The sequence below is a fragment of the Astatotilapia calliptera genome, chromosome 9 (genome assembly GCF_900246225.1).
Source record: "Astatotilapia calliptera chromosome 9, fAstCal1.2, whole genome shotgun sequence".
Lineage (NCBI taxonomy): Eukaryota > Metazoa > Chordata > Actinopteri > Cichliformes > Cichlidae > Astatotilapia > Astatotilapia calliptera.
Window position 1 is genome coordinate 17,664,845 of NC_039310.1, and position 27,029 is coordinate 17,691,873.

General features: G+C 41.1%; 1 protein-coding gene across 2 annotated transcripts; it reads left to right on the forward strand.

The window, feature by feature from the left end:
- The first annotated feature begins 31 nt into the window (after positions 1-31).
- qtrt2 (queuine tRNA-ribosyltransferase accessory subunit 2) lies at positions 32-13,823 on the forward strand. Of its 2 annotated transcripts, XM_026179586.1 has the most exons (9): positions 32-291; positions 375-636; positions 730-785; positions 2,761-2,837; positions 2,942-3,151; positions 4,009-4,208; positions 8,022-8,191; positions 11,541-11,655; positions 11,812-13,823. In XM_026179586.1, exons 2-9 carry the CDS (start codon positions 419-421, stop codon positions 12,056-12,058), a joined length of 1,293 nt encoding a protein of 430 aa, XP_026035371.1. In that variant the 5' UTR covers positions 32-291; positions 375-418; the 3' UTR covers positions 12,059-13,823. The 2 variants fall into 2 exon arrangements, with proteins under 2 accessions (XP_026035371.1, XP_026035372.1); XM_026179587.1 differs by having other exon boundaries at positions 32-636; positions 8,022-8,173.
- The last annotated feature ends 13,206 nt before the right edge of the window (positions 13,824-27,029 follow it).

Genomic DNA, 27,029 nt, shown 5'->3' on the forward strand with positions numbered 1-27,029 from the left:
ATTCAATTTTTAAAAAAATATAATTATAATTTAAAGAGCTTTTCCTACATGGAGTGCCACCTATAACGCCACAATTGAATGTTTTGAGAAGAAAAAAAAAAGGTTCTTGAGATAACCCGAACTTTTTTTTTAAGCGGTGCCTTCGCCGTTGATGACGACATATTCCTGCGACTTGTAGTTCCTGTCAGCCCATGAGGTTTTGTTGGTGAGCTGTTTGATTTTCAGCGTTTCTCACGTAAACAAGCATCCCTGTGAGTGTGTAGGTTTCATCCAAGTGTCGGACTTAGAGCGGTAAATATTCCAAATACACGTGAGTGGGAAGGCTAGCTAGCTACGTGGCTAAGTCAAAACCAGTAACACTCGTACTATTTCAGCTGTTGGAGGGAGTCCTTTTAGCGCTTCGACTGGAGTTTTTGCTATGGCTGGGAGCAGGATGCAACTGGAGCTGTCCCGCGTGGTTCAGGGAAGAAGTCGGCTGGGTGTCCTGAAGGGACTGGACAGGACGGGGCAGCATTCACTGGAGATCCCGGGGTGTCTGCTGTACACACACTTTGGCACCGTTCCCCACCTCACTCAGGACACACTGCACACGCTGATCAGTCTCCCCTCTGTCACTCAGATCACTTTGTCCCACATGTAAGCTGTCCCATTATGGAAACGCCAAAGCACGCACAGTGATCTCCTTTTATTTTTCAAATCTAAACCACATCTCAACCATTCTCCTTCTAGAGCTGAGCACCAGGAGGTGCTGGAGGAGTTTAAGGATGGATTCAGAAAATTCGCAGGTAAAAATTTACATTTTTCATAATTTCCTCTTTCTCTCTTTCCTTTCAGCATGTTTATCTTACAGAGAGTAATGAGAGCAGAAGAAGAAGAGGACGACAGGTGTTCAAACAAGACACCATTAATTACGCTTAAATTATGATGACACCAGAGCTTATCCAATGTATTCATATGTATTGAGTATTGATTAATAGGTAATCTATCATCATTTCTTTTTCTTTTTTCTTTTTTTACCTAAATGGAGAATATGAAGTGTTGCAGAGGGGTTGACTGATTATCTGCCGTTCTGATTATTGGAGCTGATATTCAGACTTTTTCCATTTATCACTATTATTATTGTTGTTTGTTATTAGATTTATGGCACAATAAATTAATTTAGCACATCTGACGAGTCACACATTTAACCATACAGGAGACTACTGATCCACAGGTGGGTGTAGAGTAGTGGATTTGTGATTGGAGCAGCTCCAGAGTGGCATATTACACGTTAACAAAAGAAAAATAAATCCATATAGAGAAGAGAGGTCATGGTTAGCTTGAACAGATATCCAGATATTCTCCTTCAGGATGTTTTGGTAGGCAGCAGAATTCCTCTTTCTATTTACCACAGCAAGTCTTCCAGGTCCTGAAGCAGCAAAGCAGCCCCAGACCATCACATTACCACCACCATATTTTACTGTTGGTATGATCTTTCTTTTCTGAAATGCTGTCTTACTTTTACCTCAGATTTAATGGGACACACAATTTTCCAAAAAGTTCAACTTTTGTCTCATCACCCCACAGAGTGTTTTACAAAAAGTCTTGTTTATCATCAAGTTGTTTTTCGTCAACACTGAGATGAGCTTTTATGTTCCTTCTCCTGCTCAGCAGTGGTTTTTGTCTTGGAACTCTGCCATGAAGGCCATTTTTGCCCAGTTTCTTTCTTATGGTGGAGTGATGAACACTGACGCTAACTGAGACAAGTGAGGCCTTCAGTTCTTTGCAAGTTGTTCAGGGATACTTGTGACGTATTGGATGGGTCGTCGCTGCACTCTTGAGTTAATTTTGGTCAGCCGGCCACTTCTGGGAAGGTTCACCACTGTTCCATGATTTCAGCATTTGTGGATAATGTCGTCGCACTGTGGTTTGCTGGAGTCCAACAGCTTTAGAAATGACTTGATAACCTTTTGCAGGCTGATAGATTGCAGTTAAAATTAGTTTTTTATTTGTTTTCTTGGATCGTGGGATGATTTTGAGGATTTTTTTGTTCCACTCCACTTTCTCATACAGGTCCTATTTAAGTGATTTCTCGATTGAGTATGGGTATGGCTAGAGAAATTGGGGGGAGGGGATAACGCTTCCTCCTTCATAATAAACACATTCATTTAGACATGTGTGGATAAATTCAGTCTGAGCTCCTCTAGAAGTACAGTAATGAAAGCAAATGTGCAGCATTTTGGTGAGTGTGCCATGCTTACCAACCATATAAACCTTTAAAAAATGGCAACTGCATTTTTATTTTAATACACTGAAAATTATTTAGTCTCCCGTTTAGGGAAGCTAAAATGCCAGAGTGGTGTGATGGGTAGGTGTAAATAAAGAAGCTGTAGATTTGAAAGCAAAAATGTGTTGCTGTGGACGTGGCCTGGGCTTCACCCAGCCTCAGGCAGCCACTTTAAGAAAATTAGACATGTTACCACGATATCATCACTTGGAATAAACTATCATTGATTACTACTGCCTCTGCCTCTGAAGCCCCTGAAGGGACAAGCAGTGATTGAATAGCCTTTGCTGCTATTAGACAGTTTTGTTTTCTCACCTTCTGATCCTCTGCAGCGGCTGGGTTTGCTGATAAGGACACAGCTCGTTCTTCTCTCAGTCGTCACATTAACATGCAGAGTCGAAGCGCCTCGCTCTGTCACCTGGCTTCACGCTCGACCCTCTTAACTCCTTTGCTGCTGTGTTCTCTGTGAGTGATGCAGTTACGTCTGGTTTCAGGTCTTCATGATACTGTGCTCTACTGCTCCCTTCACGACCCTGCCACGCACAGCCCGACGGGTTACACCACCAACAAGGTGACATTGCTCACGCTGTGGTAAACTAAAGGCCCTGGTGACTTTACCGCTGGGTGCGATCACAGGTGAAATGGGTTTCTCACATATTTTTGCTTTGTTATTAGACGGTGTCAGTGTGGGGCAGCGGTGGGCGGATAGAACTAACGGTGGCCAAGTTCATGGCTCTTCAGAAGACCGTACAGCCAGACTGGTACCAGAGCATGTGCGACGGAGAGACCTGGCAGAACAGCGCTTCTCGCAAACGGGTCAGAAAGTCGGTGGATCGGACTCTCGCTCATTTGGACGAGTGTTTGCTGGTGCACCAAAAATCAAAGGTACACAGTGAACACACACTTTATCAGCCGCTGAGCACGCTTGCATCTGCGAGTGAGTCATGCATCGCACAGACACACAAGACAAAGATTGACGTTAGTGCAGTTGTGACAGGGGCTGCTGTGCATCTGTACTACAGCTGGAAGCTCAGTGAGATTAGGATGAATTCATTATCAGTGGGTATCTACACTATCAGCAGGTGTGTGATGGTGCAGCATTAAGCATGACTAATAGAATAGTCTGCTTTGCTTTCTTTTGATTGCAGTCAAAGAGTGGCTCATTCCATGAGAGGGTGGACTGAGTAAAAAGGATTAATATGAAGAGGTGCGGGGGAACTGTCGTGACTCGTGCATATGACATCTTTGCTCTTTTACGCCTCAGTGGATAATAGATTAAAAAAAAGCAATGTTCTCCTCTAGCCCTAGGACATATTAGTGTTTTTTTTTTTCTATGCTTATATATGTTCTCTAAGTCTTTGCTAATTGCTTGTAAATTTATAAGCTGTTTCCTCACCTGAACACAAACCAAATGTTCCTTGAGACAATAAACTGAGAGTTTGGAGTCACATTAAGCAGAGAGGACTGACAGCATTCTGCAGGTAATTCATGACATGGGTGCTACGGGGACTGTCTTAGCTCCTCGTGACTTGCAGTCAAATTTGTGCCTTGAATGTACAAACTTGCAGATGGGCTCTGGCAAGATTAAAGCCTTTAATTTATTTATTTTTGCAGCTGCAAATCTTGTCAAGGACCGTGCGTGCCCATGAAAATCTAGATTTTGATCTCTTGGCTCCTTCTTTCTTTTGTCATTCTGGAGTGTTTTGGCAGTTTCTAGTCCCCTCGCTGTCTGTCATTTCTAGGAATTGGAGGGAGTTGAGGTGTTTGGTGTGGTGGAAGGAGGCGACATCCTGGAAGAGAGAGTACGCTCTGCCAGAGAGACCGCCAAGAGGCCCGTGGCAGGATTCTGTCTGGACGGCCTCCAGACGAGCTCCATGGACCAAACTCTGAGGACCCAGCTCATCACTGCTATGATCAAGGAGCTGCCTGAGGACAAACCCAGGTTTGCCTTCTCGTGGCTACGTGACCTTTGTGAATTGATTACAGCTCAAACAGTTTTTCCCATCATTGAATTGGAAAGCATTCACCGAACACAGTCAGGCAGGACCAAACAGAAAGAGCAATAGTGGGGCTAAACAAACGAGCCCTCTCTGCTGCTGTTTTTCATTTTGTGCCACCAGGACAATTTCTTCCACGCTGTGCATTTATCTAGCAGTTGGAGATCTGACTTTTGAAGCTTTGTGTCTACACAGAATCTCACTGCAGGGCAACAACTAGTCATTATTTTCAGCATCAATAATTGTTTTCATTACTACTGAAAAATGCACTCTGCTAAAGGCTTAAAAATGCCCATTACCAAATCAAATCAAATCAAATCAAATCACTTTTTATTGTCACATCACATGTGCAGGCACACTGGCACAGCACATGCGAGTGAAATTCTTGTGTGCGAGCCCCACAAGCAACAGAGATGTGCAAACACAACAACACAAACGAGCAAAATACAAGAATGGCCAACCTGAAACTAATAAATATATGTACAATATATAATAGTGTATGCATTTCTGGATGTGTATACTAAATATTTTCCTACGTGTGTGTGTGTGTGTGTGTGTGTGTGTGTATACACATTTTTACAAATTAAATAGTAAAAAAATAAAATAAAATAATAATAATAATAATAAAATATATAAAATATACAGAGTTGAATATGTGCAAAACAAGTGGCATTTATATACAGTGTGGAGTGCATAATGTTGAAGTTCCAGTAGTGAAGCTGAGGTGTCTATGAAGTGTTCAGCAGTCTGATGGCCTGATGGAAAAAGCTGTCTCTCAGTCTGCTGGTACGGGACCGGATGCTGCAGAACCTCCTTCCTGATGGAAGTAGTCTGAACAGTTTATGGCTGGGGTGACTGGAGTCCTTGATGATCCTCCCCGCTTTCCTCAGGCACCGCTTCCTGTAGATGTCTTGGAGGGAGGGAAGCTCACCTCCAATTATCCGTTCAGAGCACCGCACTACTCGCTGGAGAGCTTTGCAGTTGTAGGCGGTGCTGTTGCCATACCAGGTGGTGATGCATCCAGTGAGGATGCTCTCAATGGCACAGCGATAGAAGGTCCTGAGGATGCGGGGGCTCATGCCGAATCTTTTCAGTCTCCTGAGAAAGAAGAGGCGCTGCTGCGCCTTCTTCACTGTTTTGTTTGTGTGTACTGACCACGTAAGATCCTCAGCCAGGTGTACGCCAAGGAACCGGAAGCTGCTCACTCTCTCCACAGCAGCGCCGTTGATGGTGATGGGGGTGTGTACTTCTCTGCACCTCCGGAAGTCCACTATCAACTCCTTTGTCTTTGCGACGTTGAGGGTGAGATGGTTGTCTTGACACCAGTGGGTCAGGGCGCTGACCTCCTCCCTGTAAGCCGTCTCATCACCGTTGGTGATAAGACCCACCACTGTAGTGTCGTCCGCAAACTTCACAATGATGTTGGAGTTGTTAGTGGCTGTGCAGTCGTAGGTGTAGAGTGAGTACAGGAGAGGGCTCAGTACACACCCCTGTGGAGCACCAGTGTTCAGTGTGATGGGGGATGAGGTGATGCTGCCCAGTCTGACCACCTGGCGTCTGTCAGACAGGAAGCTAAGGATCCAGCTGCAGAGGGAGCTGCTCAGTCCTAGATCCTGCAGTTTCCTGTCCAGCTTCGAGGGAACGATGGTATTGAATGCTGAGCTGTAATCTACAAACAGCATCCTCACATACGTGTCTCTCTTCTCCAGGTGTGACAGGGCAGTATGTAGTGTCAGGGCTATGGCATCATCAGTGGACCTGTTGTGGCGGTATGCGAACTGTAGAGGGTCCAGTGAGTCGGGTAGTGCAGAGCAGATGAAGTCCCTGACCAGCTTCTCGAAGCATTTGCTTACGATGGGGGTCAGGGCTACAGGTCGCCAGTCATTCAATGAGGAGATGGTGGAGGATTTGGGTACAGGGACGATGGTGGCCACTTTGAAGCAGGCTGGGACTACAGACAGAGAGAGGGAAAGGTTGAAGATGTGCGTGAACACTCCAGCCAGCTGAGCCGCGCATGACCTGAGGACGCGGCCGGGAATCCCGTCCGGACCAGTAGCTTTGCGTGCGTTCACCTTCCTGAAGCACTTCCGCACATCCTCCTCAGACACAGTGTGCGCACTGACGTCATCCGCGGTGCGCACACTGTCCGGTCTCATGGTGTTCGCTGCGTCGAATCTAGCACGGAATAGTCATGTTTACTCGGTCAAATATTTAATTTAGGATTTCCACTGGCAACGGTTTAATGTGCAGATTACTCAATTAATTATTTGGTTAAAACATCAGAAAATAAAAATGTTAAAATGTCCGTTTCCAGCTGTTCCAGTTCAGGAGGATATAGACGTCATGGCAACAGATATTTTGAACTTTCTGTTCATTTTTTCGAAAAAAGATTGTTCTCATGAATTTTTCCCCTCATTTCTTTCATCTATTAATTTACCTGTTTGTTCAGCCATGATAAAACTAAATAGAAGAGTGGAAATGGACAACAACAACCGACTGTACTGATTTTATTTGTGAACGTATTGAAGAGGCAATCCACGTTTTTGTCACAGTGGAACACATTAAGTCTTATTTAACTGACAGATCGATTAGCTGCTCATTCATTTCTGATAAATGTAGCAATTAATGTGTAAAGACGTTATAATTCAGAGGCTGAGAAGCCGCATTTGATGTATTCTGCAAAATCAATTAATTGTCCTGCTTGATTAATTATAAGTGAAAACCCAGCAGCTATGCCTCGCCCCCACCCCCTCCGCAATCTTCAAGCGCTCATTATCTCAGCTCGACCTTAAAGTGCTGGTGTCATTTAATTTTCATCCATTGCGTTGCTCTTTATTACATTTCTTCTTTGCTGGGACAGTTTTTTTTGGGTCACTTTTATAAGACAAAATGTGCACATTCAAAAAGGAAAAAGTAGAAAAGTATTTTTTAGGTTGGAAAATCCACGTCCGCATTTCCTTTTACAATTCTAAGAGCATGATACACAGTCACTGCCACTTTATTAGATACATCATTAATTTAATTAAAGGGGAAAAGGTTAAAAACTCATCAGCAGCTATTTTGATAAGGAGTTTATTGTGACCTCGGTTGAAGATTTGCTCCTAAATACAATGTACGTTTTGTCCTGTTGGATAATTAATTTAGATCAGTTTGGACAGATAATCATTTGTCTCAGACACATCTTTCTATGCAGCTTAAAACATGGCAGACTACAGTCCCTTTAGAGACTTTGGGGGGGTGTTCCTCCACACTGAATCATCCTTTAGGAGTTTACTCTCTGGAGATCATGTCACATGAGCCCACCTCTCTGGGAGGGGATGGAGGAGCTCTGCTCGTGGCTTAAAGAGTGGAGCTACACAGAGCTACTGTAATCAGAAATGAGAGGTCTGTGATCAGGAGCTTCCCTAAGTTGGCTTGTTAACAGGCTCATCTGGAACACCATAGGGCAGCATCCCCGCTGGTTTTTCTGGCTGTTAGAGAAGCAGCTTCCTACCAGAAAGTGGAGATGAGTCATTATCGAATGCTAAATTCGCCTTGACCTTGATGCCTGGAGGCAGAGAGTCAGGAGGAGCCCGGGAAATGGGGAAAGCACCAACGAGCCAACCAACACTCCAGAGAAGAAGCGTGCTGCTGGTGTTTGTGAAAGGCTTTTGTCTGCCAGTAATATGTTGTTGACATTTTGCATCAACGTTTCATTTATTGAGTGTTCAGGCTATTGATTTTTGGTGTCTTTGTGCGCGTTTGTGTGTGACTCTCAGACTCCTGCACGGTGTGGGACGACCTGATGAGGTGCTGGCGTGCGTCGAGGCCGGCGTGGACCTGTTTGAGAGTTTTTTCCCCTTCCTGGCGACAGAGCGAGGCTGCGCTCTCTCCTTCGGCTTTGACATTTCCACGGACCCAGAGCGCGCAGGTAGAGCGCCCCCTGCAGGTGTGGTGAAGAGCTGTGCTGAGACGTAGTTAGCACTTTTAGACCTCCTCACATTTATCAGCTGAAGTTGTGTCATTACAGCCAGTAAAAGTAAACTGAAGTGAAAAGAAAGTTCACTTCATTGGTAGTTTTTGTGCACACATATAAATCTATAAGCTCTTTATGTTTCATGCATGCAGCCCCTCAGGACCGAACTCCATGAATAAAACATCTTATTTTATTGTTAATAATTCCATAGTTTTGCCTTTCACTTGTATTCCAGCATGAACCCTGAATACACATGAGTGATAAACAGAATAGTGGATTAAAGAGGTATGACCAGAGCAGTGTGAAAAGATTAAAAGGATATAAATATAGTGGATTTCATGTATGAAAAAGTATTAGTGTTAATTCTTTAGAAAGGGGAACAGACGCTACTTTGATGTCTTAAATGGCACCGAGTCTGAGTTAACTGATAAAACAGAAGTGATGATTAAATATGCTCTAGCAGATTTGTTAATTTCCATAGGAGGAGCCTTTGATGGTGAGTTAAAAAAGGATGGAGTTAATGTTCCTGGTTCTTAAACAAACGGACGAAGGGCTTTCATCTCACAGCGATGCCGTTATCTAGTTTTAATTTGGTGAGAAACGAGGCTGACGGCTGCTGCGGCCGGTTTTCAAGTAATGAATAGAAATTAAGTGTTACTTGTGATCATTGACATCTGATGTGCGCATGATGGCTTGTAACTTATGCTTTTGTTTGTGTTTGTGTGTATTGTAGAAGCACAAAATCACTTACGAGCAGAAATGCAGTTCATGGTGGGTGAAATGGTATCAAACTGATAGCAGAGTTACAGCCATCCTGATCGCTATCCCCAGTGAGAATCTACAGGAGCCTTGGCGCTCCTTGTACCCTAGTAAGAAGTTGTATTAAACTCATCTGACAGAGGGGAGTTTGGGATCTGGCGCTATGCAGTGCCAGACAGCATTAATCAATTCTGCACATGGAGCATAATGGAGTTCAGTGAAGGTGTCGGACCCTTAGAGAAATTCTAATTCACCATTCAGCCAATTACACAGCCCCGTGGGAGGTATGTCAACACCCTCGCTTCCCAGTTAAGGTTCTTTTAGACGTGTCAGAGCATATGCTAATTCACCCGTTCCCCCCTTGTCACCCACTTAAAGTATTCATCTGTCACACGGTTTCTTTCTCTATTTTTAGAAGCCCCTCCAATCTTTTTATGTGTCCTCACTGCTATTTCTGCCACTTTAAGGCAGGATAACTGCTTATCTGAGACAAAGCTAAGGAGATTTTAGCGTATGAAAACGATCACGCCATAGAAATGTGTAATTTAAGGTAAAAACAGCTTGCACAGCTTGTGTGTCTGCTAATTGCAGCTAAATTTGTTTGGCTCTAAGCTGTTCCTTGTAAAAGCTAACTAGCGCAGCTTATCAGCTTGGCGGTAATGACGTCGCTGCTGCCTCTGACTTATAGTGCTTAAACTAACTTCAGATCATATAAATTTAAATGTTTGTAAAGATGAACTCATTGACCTGGCTCATTAGTTCAAATAGATGAGAGTACACATTTTAGATGTGTTTTACACGCAGCAGTGTGAGATGCAGTTCTGCGTTTCCTCTCTTATGGTTTTATGAAGGGCCTGTGACAATGATAGCCTTCGAACTCCAGTCTCTTTCTTCTTAGATCCAGTTTGTGTTATTGCTGCTTTTTTTCTTTGTGCAAAATTTAATCTCCAGTGAAAGTTACTTCTCGCTTCTTCTTGATGTTTTATTAGCTTTGGTCAAGCTTCATTCCATCCAGTTTTATTCTGAAGCTTATCACCTCCCCTTTTAAGCTCCACACAGACACCATGATAATTTCCGTTTTCTGCTTTGTTTATGCACTTTGTTGCTCTCTGCATCACCTCTCTTGGGTTCCACTAAACCCATTATGCTCTTCTCTTACCGTTTAATCTCTATCTTTAATAACAGACATTGCTATGGATCACTTTTTTTTCTTCTTCTTCTCCAGCAAACCCTCCAGTCTTCCTTGTATCTTTTGTCTGTTTCTGGCTAGAGATCTGGTCCTCCTTTAAACAACAGCCCTCTTATTAAAAACCGCTCTTCTTCAACAAGAGTTACCATTCAAAGCCTATGAAACTACAGTACTGTGCGGAAGTGCCCCTCATTTTTTATGTTTTGTTTGGAAAATGTGAAATGGGTGGAAATATTTATTGAGACGTGAAATAAACTGAACGGGTGGAAATAAAGTATAAAGAGCACAACTGATAGTATTGCATTGTGAGTTCTCCTATCTACGTTTTCCAGACGGTATTCCATGGCAGATTTAAAGCTGATGGTACTTTTCAGCTTTCATTTTTCCAGCAATTTTGACAAGAGCCCCAACAGCAATGGTTGAAATAGAGCCGTAAACCTTGACAGAGCCTGAAACGTGTTTCAAAGATGAATGTAGACACTCAATATTGTCTGCCGAGCTCCTCCATACATACATATGGATGACAAATTTTGATTCATCACTCCATAAGTCCTGTGCTCACTGATTTTCAGTCTAACTCTTGTGTAATTTGGCATACCTCTGTCTCTTCTCCATGTTTCCCTTCCTTAATGATGGCTTCTTGATAGCCACTCTGCCACTGAGACATTTCTGATGAGGCAATTTTTGAAGGAGACACCACACAGCATACTGAGATTTGAGGTTGAGTTAATAGGTCTTTGGGAATCACTTCACTAATGCCCAAAGAAAAACCCTAAAAGACCCTCAGAAAGCCTCGAGAACTATTGCTAAAGACCATTTAAAAAAATACAAGAAAGTCCGGGTCCGTGGAAGACTGAGTACTCTAGATTGTGCAGGTTGCCAATGAAGGTTTTGTTTTATGATTTGGTAAAGGCTGTCTCAGTTAGCTCTAGCTCTGCCTCTGTTACTCTGCTGTATGTTGGGTGTTTGTTGTTTATTAGCAGCTACACACATAAATGCCTCAGTTTGTCTGTTAGTTCTGCTTCTCACTTTGCTATTGTTGATAATATCAGTATAGGTAATATTATGCATCTGGATGGCCAATATTGTAAAAAAATTGCATCTTAATGTTTGAGTCAGCTGTGTATTTATCCTACACCCCCACCCCCCTTTGCATTAATGACTTCAATCACTCATGCTGCAGCCACAATTGGAGCCAATGCCATTTTCAACAGTGACTGTGGATGTTATATTCAAATAGTGGGGAAAAAAAAGGATGTATAAGTGTTAGCTGCGGTGATACGTGTTTGATTATTGCTGTCATACTGCAATGGGACATGCCATTTGGCCAGGGATCTGTGCTGGGATTTATACGATGCATGCATGTTTTGGCAGTGTTGGAGTTGAACGAAGAGAAGGCGACAGCAGGGGAGAGCCAGCAGAATGGCGATCTTAATCGTCATGATCAAACACAGATGACACCCTTTGAGATGAACCTCAAAGAAAAAAGGTTCGTAGCAGCTATTGTAATACCCCAGTGGGTTTTCTAAGTAGCAGTGTTTGCAAGTTCTTTTCTTTCATGTGTTTGCTGAAGACCTAATTTACATTTATAATGCCTGTTCATGAATTCTACTTAAACTCAAACTGTGTTTGAACTTCTGCCCAGGTATCAGGACGACTTTAGGCCGCTGGTGGAGGGGTGTGGCTGTTACTGCTGTAAGAACCACCAGAGGGCGTACCTGCACCACCTGCTGGTGACCAATGAGCTGCTGGCTGGAGTTCTACTCATGATCCACAACACAGCCCACTATCACGGCTTCTTCGGGGCCTTAAGAGAAGCGTTGGCCACCGATAAACTGGATGTACTCAAGAAACGAGTACTTGGAGGCCTGCAGAGAGAGAGAAAAGAGTAAGATGGATGGAAGCCAATAGATGCGAGAGGGAATGAGCTGAGGGACTAAGGGGGAGAGATCTTCTTCAGTGGAGTGACATGGCCAGAGGCAATCATAAGTACTATCTTGTTCTGCCAAGTCCGGTCACACGACGAACTGAACTGTCCTTGAGAATGACACACTCCATATGCTGCCATCTCTTTGCTTTAAAGAAGAAGATGAAAGGAGAAAGGAGCACACAGAAAACTTTTTGATGTTTGTGCCTTGGGTTTGTGTCCTAGTCTATTGATCTGAGCAGAGGAGACTGTGTCAGGGTTCAGCGGCTGAGGGAAGAAAAGGCGCTTAATATGAGGTCAGAAGGAACCTGCATAAAACATATAGTGAGGATGGATGGTGGTGGACTATTGATGACGACTGAAACCTTAATGTGGTCTGATTGTAGGTCGGCAGATGACTAATGTCCTCTGAACTCAGTGACATAGAAGCACAGACCAGAGGGAGAACCAAACGAGTGTGATCAATTGTTAGCGGGGAGACATTAATAAATGCCACTGTTTCTCCTGTTATATGTGAACAGGTCATGTGTAAAATATGATTCCAGGAAGGCTTTGTTTTTGTCATTTCATACCTTACTGATCAGTCCTAATCAAACATTTTCCATTTGTTTACGTGCATCATGAATATTTATAATGTTGCAGTTGGATACCTCCTCTCAAACGTGTGGAGATTGACTTCTTGTCGTTTTCAACCTCACTGCCTAACCAGCGTCTATGTTGAGATGATGCTTTGCATTAAAGAGGACTCTGGCGAGCTCTGGCTAGCTGGAGTTTTAGACTGACAGCTCCCCCCATTCGTGCTGCTGAGAGAGGATAAAGATCAGATAAAGATACGGGGCTCTGCTGCCTCCCCTGCCATGGTGGAGGGGGCTTTTTTTTCTTCTTTTTTTGTGAAGGTGAAGGGATGTAATTGACTGCCAGACCATGCACACGTCTGTTGGGGGGGGCAGACTTGCAGAGAGGAGACTGTGACAGATTTATGTAACAGTAATGAGGATTTTATTTACATTGTGGATTACCTTAACTGCATCCAGCGTTATGAACGAGTGGGCCGAAGGATTTGCTGTCGTCAGTTGGTGGGCATAAATGCTAAAGGCCCAAAGACATAAAAGGGGCTGAAAAAAGATGAAAAGATGGGTGAAGGCCAAAACAAGCAATGACCTTCAGCCTAGGTTTATTTTGAGGCTTAATGGGATGGCAGCAGACAAACTATTGAAGAGAAGGTTGTAAAGTCAATTCCCCTGGTTAGTTGGTAAAAATAGGAAATGAATTAAATGGCTGTTGCCCTCATTTCCCTGGAAAACTGCTGTATAGATATTGATATCTTGTATTCAAACAATCACAGTAGAAGTAGAAGGAAGCTAACAAAACAGCAGTTTACTTATGTAATGTGCTTTTTTTTTCCTCCCGCGCAACAAATCAACCCTTGCTTAATACGCACTAATTACAAACCCAAGATTTCATCTGCACTAATTAAGCCCTATTGAGGCTGTTACCGTTGATTGTTGAATGAATTTTCCTTTAATGAATCCAGACCCCAGCCGATCTTTCATTTTCTTGCCCTGGTTTACTTATTAAGCTTGTGACCTCCAGAAGTGGAACATAAGTGATTGCAGTAATGATAAGATGCAGCACAATAAATAGGAATATAAATAGGAGCGTAGCAGTCGAGTTTAAACATAACAGCTTGAATGTGTTAAGAGGAGAAAATGAAGGTGTAAAAGTGGGAACGGTTTGTGAATTTGGAGCATGTTTAATATCATTTACATTAACACGGGTTCACACAAGGCTGCACTCTGTCCTTCAGAATATGCATAAGAAATGAGTAATACAGTCCTTGTGAAAAAATGGAGTGTTCATAGGGATTTTTTTACAGTCCTGTGAATGAACTAAAGTACACCTCATGATTTAGTAGCTGGTAGAAGCACCGTTAGCAGTAATAACTTGAATTGTTTTCTGTTTGGCTTTATCAGTTTCCCGCATCTTTGTGGAGGAATTTTGGCCGGCTCTTTTTTTCCTTTTCTTTTTTTTCTTTTGCTTTTTACAACGTTGCTTCAGTTCGTTGAGGTTTGCAGGCTTTTATTTACACACAACTTTGTTCATTTCTCACCACAGCATTTCAGTCACGTTGAGGTATGGACCGCAGCACTTTTTATTCTTTTACTTTTAAGCCATTCTGTTGTAGATTCGTGCTGTGTTTGGGATCATTGTCCTGTTCTATGACCCACTTTCAGCCACAGTTTAGATGTCTGACCGACAGCCTCACACTGTATTATTTTGATATGCAGAGGAGTTAATGATCGAGTCTGCAAGGTGCCCGGGTTTTTTTTCCCCAAACACATTGGTCTGAATACTCCAGATCAGCAAACTGCCAAGACTTCTCCTTTTATAGAGGCGCTCACACTTGCTGATGATCAGTTAAGAAAATGATCTCAATTATTAACACCTGGCTGCTACTGACCCTCTTAATTCCTATAGAAGCAGTAAAGATGTGTATTAAAGTTGGTAATTCAGTTGCAGTGGCTTGTTATTAACTACAGGATCTGCTGTATGATTCTGATTTTGTCTCTGCATGGATGAGCACCAGCGATCATCAGTGAACTTTTACATCCATACATCCCCAGCAGGTCTCTGGGGTCATGTGATCAGGCTCTGCTGGCTGTGGGAACGTTTTGCATCAGTGTGCTCCCCAGACTCTGGAGCTTTCTCCCTCTGAGCCTGAGATCTTCAATAAGCAGCTGAAAACTACTCGCCTTTTTAAACTTGCTTTTGGGTAACTATTTGTTGTCGTGTTTTTAAAAAAATGCTATAAATTAAAGTTTTACTTTACTTACTGTGGGTCTTTTTTAGTGGAAAATATGGTGCTGCATAGTCAAACACTGAGGGATGAGCTGGTGTTTGGGCATGTTGCTTTAAAGCGAGGTTTTGGTTTTCGCCAACTCTTGGGAAAGTTATTACAATTTATGTAAATTTATTACAGCTTATCTTAAATGTTGACTGGTGCTGTTTTAAACTGGCTATGCTGCAAAGAAGCTGCACAACATAACAATCGCTTTAATTTTAAATTTGCACTTATCTAAATAGCCGTTATCTCAGTCGAATGCAGTTTAAACATTCGCTGTGGATATTTAGTTACATAAAGTAAGAGCCAAGATAATCCAACCACAATATAATCGATCTCGTAATGCACAGGAGTTAATTTCCTCCGAGGAATTTTACAGAGCAGGGCTGATGGTAACGTTCCCTGTGTGCCTCTTTCTCTGACACTGGGCACAGTTTCCATGTAAAAGAGCTCTGAATGACAGTCAGCAGGTGGTCCTCATAGCTCATTTCAACCAATTACACAGATGGAGAGAACCATTCAGGCTTGATCGCTACAAGTATCTTTCTTCCTCTCCGCTCTTCTGGACAAGGCTGCAGCGTGAGCAGAGCATTTATCTCACACTTCACACGGCAGCTGGATTGTTAGCTGCTGTCATGACAGCGCAACGTTTAAAAAAAAAAAAAAGAAAAAGGAGTGAGCTCAGCTGCCCTTGCAAAACAACATGGCTTTATGACAAAGTCTCATAAAGCCAGTGGTGTGGGGGGTGTTATTGTGGTTGAAATGATGGCCAGCAGAGGGGTTTATGTGTGGGGGATTGTGTTGTTAGAGTCTTTTCAGTGACTGCATTTGTCACTTATATAAACCAGTGTCCGCAATGAAATGGGAGCTTAAATCTTTGGTTTGAAAAAAAGAGCTTTGGTTGTCTGAGCCATGGGTGGATTACTGAAAAAGCCCACTGGCCACATGCCCAGGAGCCACCTGAACCAGTTAAAAAGCTCTGAATGTTTCCTGTAGGAAAGTCAAGCAACTTTCAAAGGGATGCAAAATGACTACAAAGAGACTGATAACGCAACTACAAAGAGACACAAAATGACTACAGAGAGATGCAAAATAGGCACAAGGGGATTCAGAATGATTACAAAAAGACATTTTTTTTCCTGCTTAGCTTCTGTGTAAAGAGAGGTGGGTGGCCTACATTTCAGTGCCCAGGAGCCCGTTATCTCGATTTGTTCAGAGCTCCAGTTCGTTTTTCAAGAACAAGGCTGGTGATTTTCTCTATTTTCTTTATTAATTCTTAAAACAACAAGCCTGTATTGTCTGACTCACTGTCCAAAACCTGATGTAGCTTAATAATCTTTTGCCAAAGAGCTCCAGTAATCTCTCTGTTTAAACATGTTACTAAACCACACTGTTGCAGTGGGTGGTATGAATTCTCATTACAGAAAACAAAGCCTAGCTCCACAGGCTAATAGCACAACTTTGCTGTAACAGCGTTAGACTCTGTTTTCTCTTCTGAGCATTTTTAGAAATAAGGTTAAATGAATCCATGTCCGGCACATTCTTACTGATTAATTATTGATTAATGCTTATTGTTCAAAGTCAACAGATAGTCATTAAGCGACAGCCTCTTGGGCTGAAAAATTAGACCAGTGTAGAAGAGTGAAAACTGCTGCTTGAATGGCCTCTAGAGGCTGGCTTGAAAAGCGAGTCAGTGCCCATGATTTTCATGTTAAAATATCTAGGTTTACAGCAGAGCTAAGTTTAGAGCCTTGCACAATAAAAATGTTTTAGTCTCTGTAGCTACTTATATCCTTCATGGCTAATAAATGAGTGAGCTCTGTAAACATTTATATTGTTTTCATCCTTAATGTTGTGCATTTTTGTGGTCTCCAGCTGACAGCTAGCTCCTGAGACAATTGGCTAGCTCTGACCTCAGATAATTGGAGTCGCTGACCTTGGTCCTAGACCTCTCAGTCATGTTTGTGGTGTTGGTGCCTTTTGGAGCATTTCAAATACAAATTCAGTAATCACATTACAGTTACAGTTATGATGTTACTTGTGATATGCAAGTTCTTCATCATGATGGCAGGATGGAACTAAAACAGCAAACATGCCCTTTTTCCTACTGCACGTGTGCAGGGATGAGGTGGATGGGATTCATGCAAACATCTGCACAGACAGCATGCTAGTACAAAGCTAGCAGAAAGATAAGTATATGCTGACCCCAGCCCAGCAGCCAGAGCCTGGTCTTATGAAGTCATGTTTCTGCCAATAACAGGAGAAATCGTCTCTTTAAGATTATTTTCAATTTTGCTTTGTGTTTTCAGCTTTGTATTCAAACTTAAACACTAAAAAATAGACCATATTCGTGTTTCTGATTAGAACAGGGATTGAGACTGTAGACTGTTGTTTGGTCTTCCTCCCCTCATCTCCAACCAGTTGCAGCAGGTGGCTGCCCCTACTTTGCCTTAGGTTTGTATTGTTAACTAGTAATTATGCCAGTAGAGCAGGGGTGCCCAATCCCGGTCCTCGAGAGCTACCGTCCTGCAGCTTTTAGATGCATCCTTGTTCCCACACACCTGAATCAAATGAATGGCTTGTTATCAGGCCTTTGCCAAACATGATGGCATGCTGAAGAGATCAAACCATTTGATTCAGCTGTGTTGGAGTAGGGATGCATCTAAAAGCTGCAGGATAGTAGCTCTCGAGGACCGGGATTGGGCACCCCTGCAGTAGAGTAACAAATTACTTTCACCAGCGAATAATTAAATAACGCTTTTAAAAAAAGTAATGTATAATATATGGCATTCTTTGAATAACAACTGCACCCATATAGTCTATGGATGCAATTTGCCAACCAGGTTTAGCTAGCTTTGGGTGAAATATGTTCACTTTTGGCCATTAAGCTAAAATGAAGGCTTCAGAATAGAAGTAAACAACAAATGTTGTTGATGCCACTTTCACTATGTCCAACTGTTCCATACCATCTATGATTTGAAATGATATAGATGTATAAAACACAGGCCGCTCGGTCTGAAAAGTGAAGGCAAAGAAGAAGTCCATCAAAACTATGTTCCTTTAATGGCCAACCCCCCAAATAAAAACAAAGCAACACCGGATAGAGGTCTATACATCCAGGATGATCTCAGTAAACACTTTGTGGCTGAGTTCATGGGCTCATCCTCTAGTTTTGAAAGTGAAGTTCATTTTGTAAATCATAATCACTGTTAGTGTTGCTCCATAGCTAGCTGCATGCGATTGTCATTAGACTGTAAGCCTGTAGTGTTGTGGCTTTAGGCTTCACAAAGGGTTTTCATTAACAAACACGTGACGTCACAGTGTCTCCCATCTTTATCTACAGTCTATGACCCCAGAGTCATTAGGATGTGATGTGTGAAACAAGTACAAGAGCTACTATCTAAAGGTTAGTATAAGTCAATGCTATTATGATACTGAAGAACACTTGTTTAAAAAAATAAAATAAGTTTGCAATTAAGAAACATGACAGCACATAGCAGTGGAGCTTTATGAGCTAAATATGAGATTTAGCAAACAAACATCTATTATTATGACAAATTCAACGTTGTTTTTTATGTTTGTTATTCTTTTTAAGAATAAGAAAAAGTGACCAGGCTTATTGTTGAAATGGACACAGGCACAGTATCACCACAGTGGCAGCTTATCTTCTCGGTTTTCCTTCAATCAAAAACAATCAGGACACCGTGAACCGAGACAGACGCGCCTTCATCGTCCCTTTTAACCCTCTTCTCCGTCCCCATGGTAACCCTTGACCAGGAGCAAGGAGCAGCCCTGCTCCTCACCCCTATATTGCTATAAGGGATTGCTCATCAAACAGGGAGCCAAATTCTTTACCTGCTCCCTGAAGTATTTCAGGATTAGTTTACACACAAGTCATCAGCCAGCATGTTCTAAATTAACCAGGACCTTCTCCTGCTGTCGGATGCCCCGAGTGAATATTTTATCAGGGCTACAACTCTGCACATCATAATGTATAAGTGTTAGGCTGAAACATTGAAAGAAGGTCATAACACATTATTGCTCCAGACTTATTGCTTTAGTCACCTCATGACTGTCTGTCCTGATGCCTTGTGTAAATTTAATGGGATGTGATACAAAAGAAAGACTAACTCTCGTTTTGGAGAAGTGTGGAATCTGTTTTCTGTCTGCTTGTATCCGAAAATGGTTTATGTTCAGCTTATTACCACACATGCAGCATTGTACTGTTTGGCTGATATTGCAATACTTTGCAGGCCTGACTGCATGTCACGCTTCATTATTAGGATTTTTACACTGTATAAATCTTCTGTATTTCCTTGTCCACAGGAATGGTTTTGGCACCATTCCTACTACCAAGACACAAATAAGTGTATTTCTATTGTTGTAAACCCCAGATTAGGACTGGGTATCGTCACTGATTTCTATAATCAATTCGATTCTGATTCACAAGGTCCCGATTCAATTTGATTCAGTTTTGACTCAGACAGTCAGAAATATTATAATTCTGATTATTTATCAGTACTGACACTTGGAATAAGCATCACAGCAGATGCCTTTGTGTCAATGTAACTGAGGATAAAACAGAAAAACGTGAAGCCAGAGACAGAATACACAAGTTCCACCTGAATCTAGCAGAAAATACTGAGATTATTTAATATATCATAATGAATGACAGTTAATCTCTATTTTAGAAAGATAAATTAATGGGCGAGTTACATTTTTTTTTGCCCCCAACATGCACGTTTAATTTGGTCGTCAATCCTTTGCCTGTGCTCGCACACATCCACAGGCGCTGTGGAATATACAGTCGTCACGTTGACTGGAGAGGTTTGCTGGGTCGGCACAAAGTCATATTTCTTTGGAAAAGTGTTTGTTGTTTTGGGTTTTTTTTTTAAAAAGCAACCCAAAACTATTTTCTCTGACTCAGCAAAAAAGAAATTCACAATAAGAAAAATGGATGGAATTTTTTCCAGCGATATTAAAATATGATTTTTTATGACGCGCATATGAATCAAAGGCGAAAAACAATACACCTAGGACAGGAGGGTAAAAGGCATTTTTTATTTCTTGGCAGCTTTAAATTTGTTGAGAGTAATGACATGTCTGCATTATTGATGTGGCAGTTGTTACTATCCGGGGTTCTGCTTGATCGCAGCTCAGACCTTCTGCATGCACAGTTTCTGCTGTGAGTGTTTATTTAACCAAATCACACAGAGTGCTTCAGGAGGCCGGGTGATGATTCTCTTATGTTTTTGTGTTTCATTAAAGCAGTCACAGGAGCCAAAGGAAAGGTTTACTAGGAGGGGATGGGAAGACAAGGCCATGAAAGATTTGACCTTTACTGATGAGTGTAATTTGTTTGTATGGGAAAATGAAGGAAGGAAAGTCTCAATGTGCAAAATTTCTATTTACAGCACTGGAAGGAAGAAGTGATGTATTAAGGAAATAAGGGTTATTGACGCTAAAACATTAATACTCCAAGTTACCTGTCACTTACTGCCACCTGAAGTGGTGTACCTCAAGTGTTCTTCTCCAAGGAGACAGTATTTCTAGATATGCATTAATTTGCAACCGTCTTACATAATGAGGGATGAAGAGGATTAATTTTAAAATGCACCTTCAAACCAAGTTACATTTGATTCCAAATGTTTCTTGTGTGTTATGTAAAAAGAGCAAATTTATGTGATCACCCTGCCGTCGTATGCAGCTATTACACGGCTCTCCACAGCAAGCAACCGATTCACTACTGTGCAAAAAATAAAATGTAAGCACTTTGAGTGTTTCAGATTTCTATCCAACATCAAATACCTGTCAGACACCCCTGCAGCTCTGCAGCAACAACTCTAAACATGCAGCGATATTTATTTTATTTATTAATTTAACAACAAAGAGTCCTGGAACATCTGGTATGACACCTGTAAAGCACTGATCTCTACATCATAGAGTCTGTGTGGGATTACGTGAAGAAACAGAAAACACTGAGACAGCCTAAATCAACCGAAGAATGATGCTACCTGCCAACCACTTTGAAAAACTATGCAAGTGAGGGGGCTACAAGAGCTCACACTACAAATTGATTTGACAGGTTTTATGTTTCTGTTGCCTTTGTTGTACTTTATACAAAGTTAACTGCTAAAAAAACCTATTCATTGGTTTATCTTTAAAAGGATCCTCACTTTGCTTTTAGTGCCTACATTTCAGGGCTAATACCATAGATGCAAACAATGGCCTTACATAAACTGAATAATGAATTTAACTTTATCTATAGTACAAGTACTTTTCCTTTTTTATACTCTTTCTTGTTTGTTCTGCCTGCTTCATAATTAATATGATTTTAGTGGGTATGCAGAGTTCTGCACTGAACTCACTGGACGGGTTCAACTTTATGTGTTGTGGTGATTCTTGCAATTATGTTGTGTTTAGGTTTTGTTTTCAGGGAATGTGTTTTGTGGTTTCAGGATTTAGCCAAGCAGAAACGTCTGGGGTTGAAAACTGAACTCATTGGACAAGTAACAAGACCTGCAGTTCCTCTAGGTCAGCGGTCCCCAATCCCCGGGCCACAGCCTGGTACTGGGCCATGAGAGTTGAGGCTTGGGTGTGAAATTTATGGCTTTCGGGTTTTTTATAGTTTTTTTATGGAAAAATGTGTATTTATCAACTGGTTGGCAGTGGTTCCTGGAGGTTGTTGGCTCTCACGGGGCGAAACTGGTTGCAAAGAAGGTGCTGCACCAAAACTTGATCTGATTGCTTTGGTTGCTAGCAGGCTGCCTCCAGAGGGCACTTCCCATAATGAGACACTTGACTCGGCTTTCATAGAACTGAGGTTAGGTTAGTGACCAAACGTTTTTCGTGTTGGTCTTTAAATACTCGCTAACTACTAGCCGAGTGGTTGTACAAGAAACTGGTTGAACTAGAAATGGAGAAAATTCACCTTCAAAGTGAAAGTTGGGCTTCAGACCTGCAGCCAACAATTTTCAAAAGATACACCTTTTACTCTGAGGGCAAAGTCTACTTTTTCAACTTTGTGTTGGACTTTTCACAGTTTCTCTACAGCTCTGAGAGTAGCTGGACACTGTTTGTAGACAGGCATGTCTCTTCCACAAGTTAATGTCACATGTCTGCAAAACTGTATAGATAAAAAAAACATCTCTCATTGGTTTGTAGGTCACATTTTCACACTTAGTGTTTTGGGTGGATAGCAATGAGTTTGTTTGCTCACTAAAATCAACTTATGTTTCACATTCTACATGGTTTATAGTTTTCTCTTGTATATAAACTCAAACCTTATTATGGTCTCATTTACAAATGTAATATTCTCTTTTCACGAGGTTGGATGAAAAAAAGTCTCTCCAAGAATTAAAACTTGGCACATAACCTGTAAACAGGCTATAGCCTTACAAATAACCACCAGATTCAGTCAAGTTAATACAAAACACTCTGCACTATATGTTAACACAAAACTGTACACACATGTCCACATAATTTTCTCTTTCACAGCCGTTGTCACATGTTTGGCAACACTAGGAGACGAAACACGGGAATCAGCCTGAAATCATCAGCAGCTGTGTTCTTAGGGGGGTGTGAATCACAAGCACTGCCCCTTATTTTTCTGAAGGTGCCAACTTTAAGCTAAAGTGAGCTGAAAAAAACACCAAACTTTTAGTTTCTCTATTTTGGCAGGTTTAGTGGGGGTATAAAAAGAAATAAGGGCATGTGGGAACGAGGGGGTGACAGAGAAATGAAAGTGACAGCAGTCTTTGAGGAAGCAGAGGACCAGTACAGAAAGTGAATTTTTTAGTGGGAGAATGAAAACTGTGGACAGAAATAAGATCCTTCCTGGTCTTTAACACAAGCTCTTCTTTCTTCTTGCCTTTTCGAGTGTCTGATGATCCAGTATTACAGGATCATCAGAACTGGGAGGAACTTCAAAAGAAAACTTGGTCATTGAACTTTGAGTCACTGTTGCTCAATACGAAGCAGACTCACTGCAAATTTACCGTTAGAAATCCTCTCAGGGCATAATTTAGAAATCATAAAAAACACACCATTTAGTAAGACTTTATTTGTAATTTTTGTTTTCTAAAAGCAATTTTTTTAACCCCCCACCCCACCCCCAAGAAATATTCCTAAACAGCATGTTTGTGATTATATAGATGCTCAGCTGCTTCATGCTGCACACATCACCAGCGTCACTGGTCCACTCTAACAATATCTTTTAAAAGACGTCAAGATGACTCTCATTTGTGCTTTATGCTCTAAAATGACTGCACTGCAGAGAACCTGTGTCATTTTATTAGCATACTGCAGCCATCATATAAAACGTTTACTATGTGCTATAGACGCAGAGATGTCTAGCGGTGCCTGCAGATGAGAGAAAAAGCTGTTTTCACCCTAATCTAAACCTAAAGAGACTTCAGGCATTCATTTATGACTACAGTAAACACTCACACTGCCTGATTCAATATACTAGCTAGTGACAGCCGCTAGCAGCGAGCTAAGACTATCAGAGGCTCAATGTGGTGAGAAAGATTTCTCTTGAGGGTTTGCTTTGTGAAATAATTACACCAACTCCTGCTCACATTGATGCCTCAGGATAAATAGTTTTAAGAATCAGATTGAGCTCAGCAGCAAATAAAATCCAGTCTTTTCTTGTTACAGTATGGCTGGGAGAAGTGGGGAGAAGCCTCTGTCCAACTTAGCTTTCATGTTTTATTTAGAGATGGCACGATACCACTTTTTTATGTCCGATACCGATATCATAAATTTGGATATCTGCCGATACCGATATGAATCCGATATAGTGTTTTTTAATCAACAAAACTGTTTTTTTAAATATCTTGCTGCATTTTGTATAAGTTCATACTCAAGTTTAAAACAACAACTACACTAAAGCTATTCTGTTATACCTGTATGCAAAAAAAAATATTTCATAGTTCAGCAATACTGATCAATCTAATAAACTCAAACCTACACCATCCTCCCTATTCTGGTATTTTAAAGAGTACTTAGCGTAAATATTAAGCAACCTAACTAATAGGGTTCCAACTCCCAACAACAAAAATAAAAAAATAAAAAAAATAGGGAACCACCCCTCATGCTCCACCTCATGATGCTTAATCGACGTAATCAACCTTAATTTGATGCAGTGTGAAAAAAAATGCACAGAAATCAATTATTTTTCAAGAAATATTAAATAGATTCAACATCTTTCTTCAACAAAATTGCAGACTGCACAGATGGTACCTTCCCAAAGGAAAAAGTACTATAGCTTACTAGGGTATATATATTAGACTTAATAGTCACTATATACAGTAATGGACCTCTATTAATTTTACATCAAATTAAAACTTTGGGTGTCAGATAATTATTTATTAAAAGCTCGACATTTTAAATGAGAATAAGAAAGAAAAGTATGTCTTTGTGCCCCCTTTTCCCTGTTCATGCCCTATCGGCCCCCCTGGCTAAACTTTGCTAGATCCGCCCCTGCACAGTTACCAGCCGTCAGCTATGTAGAAAAAGATCCTCGAGTAGAAAGTAATATTAAATAAATTCTAACAACAGCTTATCAAGCTTAAACGTGCTGCTGTTGTTCAGCCGCTGGTTTCCTCTTTCTGGTGCAAAGTGGGCCAAAAGCAAACTAGAGAGACGGACTCGCGACAGAAAAGCCGATCAGCTGATCATTAAGCAGTTTCATGATTGAAGTAGCAGCAAGAAGAGGCAGTCGCTTGTTAAGCTTAACAAACATTCAGAGATGGACTTACACACTTGCTTTACTTCTCTCGGGGATAACTTTGTCGGAGATGAAATGCCGGGTTGCTAGCGAAGCTCCAAATGCTATCCAGACCACCGACAGGTCCCCATGCCACAGCCGCTCTATCACGTGATGCATACTGCTCCGACGTGCTAACGTTCTGAGGTGCGTTACGGCGTGTTGCAAGTTTTGTGAGGTGCTTTCCTGATATTTAATGGATCGGATTACATTTTTTATTTTTCTCCGATATCCGATCCAGTAATTTAGGCCAGTATCGGACCGATACCGATATGTAATATCGGATCGGTCCATCTCTAGTTTTATTTAAAGAAATAAACCATTTTCTGGAGCAGGAATGCATGGAGTTTGTATATATTCTCTTGTATATTCTCCTTGTGTGTGGCTGCTCAATACTATGTTCAGAAGCGGATCTAGAGAAATGTTCATGGGGTGGCACGGAAATCAAATCGGGTGGCAAAATCAAAGCTGTGTTTTTACACATGCTGGAGTTGCATCCTGTAATATGCATTATATATGGTTAGAATAAACAAATGCAGTAAGTCTACGCATGTTTCATATAAATATAGTCTATAACTGTATTTTCTTTAGCCCAGATAATTAAACATTTTAGTCACATTCACTACTGCCCTCATTTTTATGATACACAAAACAAAACAACGGCTACACACCGACTGCACAAGACAACACAACACATTAACTACACTCTCCAAACATGTTAAATGTCACAAATCTATCACAACTCAAAACTTGCTGTCTATAGCACTCGCTTTATCTCTTTTCGCCGCAGCCACTCCCAAAACTTTCCTCTCTTCCTAAATAACCAAATCCCATGTGTTGCCAAATCATTTTTTATTTTATTGGATGCAATAGGAAAGTGGTGGAATTTTTTTTCCTTCTCTTTTTTTTGCGCTGTGCTTACTGTTTCATCCCACAATAACCGTGACGATAGTATTCAGAAATTAGTATAAATAGTATTCAGATAGTATTCCATTTCCAGACTGTCACAATCAACCACCTGTGTTGAAATTTAAAAATGGCGATCATAAACATCAGTTGCTATGGACAACAAGAAATACAACTGGTCTGAGCTATGGGCTGAACCATTTGTTAGTGGTGGTGGTGGTGGTGGTGGGGGGGGGGGGGGGTAACACCATGTAATATATCGTTAGCTTGATAGCATAATTGCCTAAGTCATTTTTTTGTGTTTTCGGAAAACAAGAAAAAACTAATTTTCTAAATATCACATGCATATTTTTAATTGATATTTTCACAGAACATTTAAGTATATGTGAGGAAAAGTATGGAAAAAGAACAAAACCCAACATCATTTCTTTTGTCTAATAAAAGTGACTTAGGCAGATTATGCCTATGACTTAGGCAGTTTTTCTTCAAACTATAAAATGAACATGACATACTATAATGTAACCATAACACACTGTAACTTTTCAATTTTAATCACAAAATGGCAGCTAGAGTAAGGAGACTTACTCACTTCACCTCACCCACCCATTACTTTGTTTGCAACAAAAAAGTAATCTTTTAACATGGTCATAACCTCTTTGATTGAATGAAAATACATTTAGTGACCAAAAAACTAAAAAAATATGAACTTTTACCAGATGTAAATGAATCAAAAAGAAGAGCAAGGGCTTCACTTGCGGTCAACCTCTTCTTCTTATCAGCCATTTTGCATACATCAAAACTGCCTAAGTCAAATTGATTGTAGCAAAACTGCCTAAGTCCAATGGTAAAACTGCCTAAGTCAAATGAATGACTTAGGCAAGTATGTTTTTTGACTCTTATGAGTGTTGTGATTGGCCAATGACATAGGCAGACGGACAGGATGATGCAGCAGTGGTAGGGGAGTAAAGTTAGGCAAAAATCTCAATTTGACCAAAAAATGACTTAGGCACTTATGCTATGAAGCTAACGATATTCAGTTTTACAATTTATATTCATTGTTAATTGTGGCTAGGCTCAAAGTGTTAATGCTAGCTTATTTTAATAAACAACATTGCCATATGCAAAACTAGGGTGGCACTAGGGGTGGCAAGAGATTATTTGCTATGGACAATGCCACCCCATGCCACCCCCGTAGATCCGCCACTGACTATGATTTTTATGTGGTATGAAAACAAATAAAAAGCTGGGTTTTTTTCATCCTAGGTTCCCATTTCTCAGTATTTGTTCCTCAAGTTTTTCCACTTCTTTATTCATTCCTTCATGCCTATTCCATTTCAGCAATCTCTCTCTCCAGAAATTTGTTGATGATTGTTATTTTCTCACCGATATACTATTAGACTTAATCTTTTATTCAGTATG

Coding starts and splice junctions, on each gene's coding strand:
- qtrt2 (XM_026179586.1), top strand. CDS start 419: ATGGCTGGGAGCAGGATGCAACTGGAGCTGTCCCGCGTGGTTCAGGGA. Junction 637..729: donor CAGATCACTTTGTCCCACAT/GTAAGCTGTCCC, acceptor TTCTCCTTCTAG/AGCTGAGCACCAGGAGGTGC. Junction 2,838..2,941: donor CGGGTTACACCACCAACAAG/GTGACATTGCTC, acceptor CTTTGTTATTAG/ACGGTGTCAGTGTGGGGCAG.